At 37.8% G+C, this 6,545-nt stretch overlaps 2 protein-coding genes across 2 annotated transcripts in view; both read left to right on the top strand.

Annotated features, from left to right (window-relative positions):
* The first annotated feature begins 540 nt into the window (after positions 1 to 540).
* Positions 541 to 3,847, top strand: LOC106516846 (protocadherin gamma-A3). The gene has a single exon (XM_014007402.1). The coding sequence runs from the start codon at positions 744 to 746 to the stop codon at positions 3,189 to 3,191; it is 2,448 nt and encodes an 815-aa protein (XP_013862856.1). The 5' UTR covers positions 541 to 743; the 3' UTR covers positions 3,192 to 3,847.
* A 949-nt stretch (positions 3,848 to 4,796) lies between these two features.
* Positions 4,797 to 6,545, top strand: part of LOC106516811 (protocadherin gamma-A10) — a gene marked incomplete at its 3' end in the record, with an annotated part of 24,280 nt that continues 22,531 nt past the window's right edge. The window contains 1 exon segment of the mRNA XM_014007355.1: positions 4,797 to 6,545. This exon segment is cut by the window's right edge and continues 1 nt beyond it. Within this exon segment, the coding sequence (XP_013862809.1) occupies positions 4,930 to 6,545 (1,616 nt within the window).

Genomic DNA, 6,545 nt, shown 5'->3' with positions numbered 1-6,545 from the left:
ACTTTTGCATTTTAAGATTATTTTTATGAATGATTTAGCAAAACTCTTGCATTGTTTTTCAGATGTTGCTGTTACAAAGCCTCAAAAATTTTACACACATTTGTTTTAAAGGTTCTAAATTAATTTGTTATATTTTTAAAACAAAATTGCTATTGATATATTGGTATATTATCTTGTTGTATTAATTTTGCATTATCAACTTGTTTGGGGTTAAGGGCCAAAACATTTCACATTTAGATCAGGTGAAATAAGATCATATTTTTCTAGCTTTTGAGTTTTACACTATGGAGAGGCCGATTTATTTATTTCATTATTTATTTATTGCATTTTGAATGAAACATCTCTCCATATTGCACTACCGTCAACCATATTATTTATTTATTTATTTATTTATGAATTAATTAATTCATTTATTTAACCTAAATGTATAATTTTAACTGGAAGCTAATAATGTTTTTGTATATATGCAGATTCTGTGGATATTATTTAGTACTATAAAGTTGTGGCGTTGAAATATTTTATCTAGACTGTAAGGGACGCTGTTGGTTAAGACATAGTGAACATGAACTGAATGTTTTAGGATGCGCTTCTTTTTTTTTCTTTTCAGTAGAGACTGGTTGTGCTTGATGAAGCAGGACGCAAACACTCTGGCTTCGCTTTGATTCATTTCAGTCTGCTACAACAACAATTTCTGAGGACAGGATTTTTTAAGGTCTTATATTTTGTAGGAAACCTTTCTAACAATGGATCTCTACATAAAAAATTACGGGATTTTAAGATGGCTATTCTGCACCAAGCTGAGGTTTCGAACGATTATTGTCCTCCTTTTTCTGAGCCACAATGTCGGCTGTCAAATACGCTACTCAGTCCCAGAGGAAATGAAGAAAGGATCTAACATCGGTAATGTCGCGCTGGACCTCGGAATAGATACGCAGAGGCTCCGTTCTGGTCGGGCCCGCATCGTGACGGGAGAAAACATCCAGTACACCGAGYTGAAGGYAGACAAAGGGATTTTAGTGGTGAAGGAGAGAATCGACCGGGAGCAGCTTTGTGGAGAAGTGACGCCTTGTAGCTTCAGTTTTGATTTGATTTTAGAAAGCCCCATGGAGCTTCATCACATCACGGTGGAGGTTTTGGACATTAATGATAATTCGCCGTCTTTCCATCAGCACGATATGAAACTAACGATCGGAGAGTCAGCCGCACCCGGAGCACGTTTTGTTTTGCCAACAGCTAACGACCCTGATGTCGGAGTGAACGGGCTTCAGGACTACGATTTATCTCCAAATGAAAATTTCATATTAAAAAAACATTCAAATACGGAAGGACGCAAATACGCCGAGATGGTGCTTGAAAAGCCTTTAGACAGAGAGCTAAACCCAAGTTTATCCTTAAAGCTGATAGCCGTGGACGGTGGATCTCCACAGAAATCTGGTATTGTAAATATTGATATAACAGTTCTAGATGCAAATGATAATCCTCCAGTTTTCAATCAGTCTATTTATAAATCCAGTGTCATTGAAAATGCGGAAAGAGGCACGCACATCGTCACAGTGAATGCGTCTGATGCAGACACTGGTTCCAATGGTCTGATTTATTATTATATTTCAAAAATGCAAGGCAACATTAACAATGTTTTTGAAATAAATAAAACAACAGGCGCGATTTTCCTCTCTGGACAGGTTGACTATGAGCATTCAAAGAAATATGAAATTAGAATTGAGGCAACAGATCAAGGAGCTTTAACAGACTCTAGTAAAGTCATTGTTGAAGTGATTGACGCAAACGATAACGCACCACTTATTAATGTGATGTCATTCACTAGTCCTCTGTCAGAAGACTCCCCTCCTGATACAACTATAGGCATTATTAACGTGAAGGACCTTGACTCTGGAGAAAATGGATTTGTAACATGCAGAATAGAGGAAGAGTCGCCTTTTAAGATTAAGTCTAATTTAAGAAATTATTATACTTTAGTGACGGATTCTGTGTTAGACCGTGAAAGTGTTTCAGAATATAACATTACTGTTGTTGCTTCAGATAATGGAGTCCCTCCTCACTCAGCGAAGAAGAAATTTACTTTAAAGATCTCTGATGTGAATGATAACGCTCCAGTATTTGAGAAAAATCCGTATGACGCTTTTATTGTTGAAAATAATTCACCGGGAATTAATYTGCTGACAGTAAAAGCGACAGATCCAGATGCAAACCAAAATGCACGTATATCATACCTGCTGGACGGAAATGACGTAGGAGGATCCCCGATGTCTGAATATGTTTCTGTAAATGTAGAAACAGGAGTGGTCCAGGCAGTGCGCTCTTTTGATTATGAACAAATTAAAGAGTTAGTTTTTGTTGTCAAAGCTCAGGATGGAGGCTCTCCTCCACTCAGCAGCAACGTAACAGTGAAAATCCTGATCCAGGACCAGAACGATAACCCTCCTCAGGTTCTGTACCCGGTGCAGACCGGGGGCTCTGTGGTGGCTGAGATGGTGCCTCGTTCAGCAGATGTGGGCTATCTGGTGACTAAAGTGGTGGCTGTTGATGTGGACTCTGGACAGAACGCCTGGCTCTCCTATAAACTGCAGAAATCCACAGACAGGGCGCTGTTTGAAGTGGGCTTACAGAATGGAGAAATCCGAACTCTCCGTCAGGTGACTGATAAAGATGCTGTGAAACAAAGACTGACTGTTATAGTGGAGGACAACGGGCAGCCGTCTCGTTCAGCTACAGTCATTGTTAACGTGGCGGTGGCGGACAGCTTCCCGGAAGTGCTTGTGGACTTCACTGACTCTCCACACGACAAGGAGTACAATGACACGCTGACTTTTTACTTAGTGTTGGCTCTGGCTGTGGTGTCCTTCCTCTTCATCACCTGTTTAGTGGTTATTATCTCAGTCAAAATCTACAGATGGAGACAGTCTCGCATCCTKTATCACTCCAACCTCCCTGTCATTCCATATTATCCACCACGTTACTCAGACACTTTGGGGACAGGGACTCTCCAACATGTGTACAATTACGAGGTGTGCAGGACGACTGACTCCAGAAAGAGTGACTGTAAATTCGGGGTAGCTGCGAGTCAGAACGTGTTGATAATGAATCCCAGTTCTACAGGAACCATGCAGAGAATCCAGAGTGACAAGAACCTCCTGGATCAGCCTGACTCTCCTGTAGAGGTTAGTTTTTAACTTTAGCTGCATTACCTATTTTTTTTTTTTTTTTTTTTTTTTTTTTTGTCTTGTTTGGAAGACTTTCTGTTTGTGTGCTTTGGGTTTTTGTTTCAGCACCATGGACAGTGAGTTTTCAGGCATTGCTAAATAAAGCTCCTAATAGATGAACAACTATTATCTGTACTACAGTGTTTCTATATCAATTACTGGCATGGATTTTGTTTATTCATTTTTAACAATTTAGTTGTGCATAGATGTAAACTTGTGCTTTAGATTATAGTCTTAATACATAAGCAATTATTTACCATTTAAACATAGTGTTTCCTATTTCAAACATTTCCATTATCAATACATTTAGGATGGTCAGACAGTATTTATTGGTCAGTGATTAAAGTTGGAGATGGTGGCCCTTTCGCTACACCTGCTCTTTTTGTTGTTGTTGTTCTTTAAAATTGTTGTTCTTCATTTCTTGGTGTTCATTTCCACACCATGAACAGCACGTTTTCACGTTTGTTAAACATTCTCCAGATTGAAAGTTGTCTGTGTGATAATGTTTCCTTGACAAAAACATCCTGGACCAACCTGATTCTCTTGTAGATTTTAGATTATAATTTTTGCTGCTCTTGTGTTATTTATTTTTATGTGCTTCTATATGCTTTGGAATTTGTTTCAGCACCACAGACATCACCTTTTCACAGTTTTCTAAAAGCTCTGCATATTTAAAGTATTAATTGTCTGTTTCAGAAATTTCCATAAGTATCATCTTTATTTTGTTTTCTAATTCTCTGGTATGGATCATAAACGTTGTCATATACGTTGGTTGTTGGTTCTTTTACTATAGAACAAAGTTTAACTTTATTGGTGCTTGTGAGTTTTTGTACAGAGGTAGGAAGTATCTTCATGGATTTCATGTGATCATTGCATTTTTAAAGATGGTCAGTAGAAATATAGTKCTCTATGAACCTGCATTTGTGGTGACGTCATTTCAGTAACTTGCAACATTTTTCAGCTTTTATTTTAGCAGTTTTTTTTTTTTTTTGCATTTTATTTATTCTACAACTAACGCTTTCAAGGCCATTATTATTTGGTTGTGTTTACCTTCAAGTACTGATTTCCTCAAGTAAAAATATCCATTAACATTTTTTTTCATCCAACAAATTAAAGAGACTTTGTGCTCGGACATTTTGTGTGTAAGTTTTGTGTTTAATTAATTAAGAATTTTTACATAGCTTCCTAATTTGTCAACAACACAGATTTACTTTTATTTTCAATGCCACCACACTGTTACCCTTTAAGAAAACCATCACTTTACCTTTTTTAGAAAATGAATGAATACATTACTAAAAATATAAATGGTATTACATATTTGAAACAAAATAGGAACTATTTTGGAATCTTTAAAATAGGTTTGTTAACACTTTCAATCATCTTTAGATTACATAAAATTGAACTGAATAACTTAATTTTGCATTAATGCAACTGTGCATTTATGTTCCCATATCTGGACTCTAAGGGACGCTGTTGGTTAACACAAATATATTCAGACACATCACCACTCTTACCCCTCCTTTTATGGTTTGTCAGTAAAAGAAAGGCAGCTTTGCTTCATCTGTGCGCAGAAGGAACTGACACCAAAGCGATTAGCTGGAACAAAAACAAGATCCCTAATTTTTTTGTGGAATCTATATATTTTTTAAATAAAATTGTCAGAACATTTTATAATACAGTATTCTGTAGGCAAAATATTTGTCAGATCATGTCGTGTGGACCCAGATACTACTCCGGAGGGATAAAATGGCGTTTCGGCTGCGGACAGATTTTGCTGCTTATTGTTTTTCTTTGTTCTTCCTGCCGTTTCGTCTCTGGACACATCAGATATTCAGTCCCTGAGGAGATGAAGAAAGGTTCTCTGATTGGTAATGTGGCGCAGGACCTAGGCCTGGATCTGAAAAGGCTCCGTTCTGGTCGGGCCCGCATCGTGACGGGAGAAAACATCCAGTACACCGAGCTGAAAGCAGACAAAGGGATTTTAGAGGTGAAGGAGAGAATCGACCGGGAGCAGCTTTGCGGCGACACAACACCTTGTAGTTTCAGCTTCGAGATGATTTTAGAAAATCCCATGGAACTGCATCAAATTACAGTCGAGATTACAGACATTAATGACCATTCCCCAACGTTTAATAAAGAAAATATTAATTTTGAAATAAGTGAAACAGCTACAACAGGAGCCCGATTTCCTCTAGTAACAGCGGAAGATTTAGATGTGGGTGTGAACGGGCTGAGAGAATATTTCCTGACGGAGAATGATCATTTTGTTCTTAAACAACATKCAAATGCAGATGGTAAAAAATACGCAGAGATGGTTCTCCAGAAGGCTTTAGACAGAGAGACAAACCCTCATCTGTCTTTAAAGCTGATAGCTGTGGACGGAGGGACTCCGCAGAGGTCTGGTACGGTGAATATTGACGTCACTGTTCTGGATGCTAATGATAATGCGCCTGTGTTTAACCAGTCTGTTTATAAAGCTACAGTCACAGAAAATGCGCCTCAAAATACATATATTACCACTGTTAATGCCACTGATGCAGATTCTGGATCAAACAGCATTGTGACATATTATTTCTCAGATCTCCACCGTGCACTTCTTAACTTATTTATGATTAATACAAAAAGTGGTGTTATTTCAACCTCAGGTTTTTTAGATTTTGAAAAAGACAAAAGATTCGAACTCCAGATCCATGCAAAAGACCAAGGAGGTTTAACTGATTCCAGTAAAGTTATTATTGAAGTAATTGACGTGAATGATAACTCTCCTGTCGTCAGTGTGACGTCATTCACTAGTCCTGTATCAGAGGACTCTCCTCCTGGTACAACTATTGGCATTATTAATGTCAAAGACCTGGATTCAGGTGAGAACGGACAAGTTAGCTGTAAAATAAAACAAAACGCACCTTTCAAGGTCAAATCCAGTTTAAGAAATTATTATACTTTAGTGACAGATTCTGTGTTAGACCGTGAAAGTGTTTCAGAATATAACATCACTGTTGTTGCTACAGATGGTGGATTCCCTCCTCTCTCAGCTGAAAGAACCTTTAATTTAAAGGTGTCTGATGTGAATGATAACGCTCCGATTTTTCCACAAACTGTTTACAGAGCGTTTCTAGCAGAGAATAACTCTCCAGGTTTTTCTGTTCTTACAATAAAATCTGAAGATCCAGATGAAAACCAAAACGCGAGAATATCTTATATATTAGAGGACAGTAACATCGCTGGATCTCGAGTTTCTGAATATGTTTCTGTAAATGTAGAAACAGGAGTGGTTCAGGCAGTGCGCTCATTTGATTATGAACAAATGAAAGAGTTAGTTTTTGT

The sequence above is a fragment of the Austrofundulus limnaeus genome, unplaced genomic scaffold, assembly GCF_001266775.1.
Source record: "Austrofundulus limnaeus strain Quisiro unplaced genomic scaffold, Austrofundulus_limnaeus-1.0 Scaffold1, whole genome shotgun sequence".
Taxonomy (NCBI): Eukaryota; Metazoa; Chordata; class Actinopteri; order Cyprinodontiformes; family Rivulidae; genus Austrofundulus; species Austrofundulus limnaeus.
Note: the sequence above shows the minus strand (reverse complement) of the source record. Positions and strands in the feature narration are given on the sequence as shown.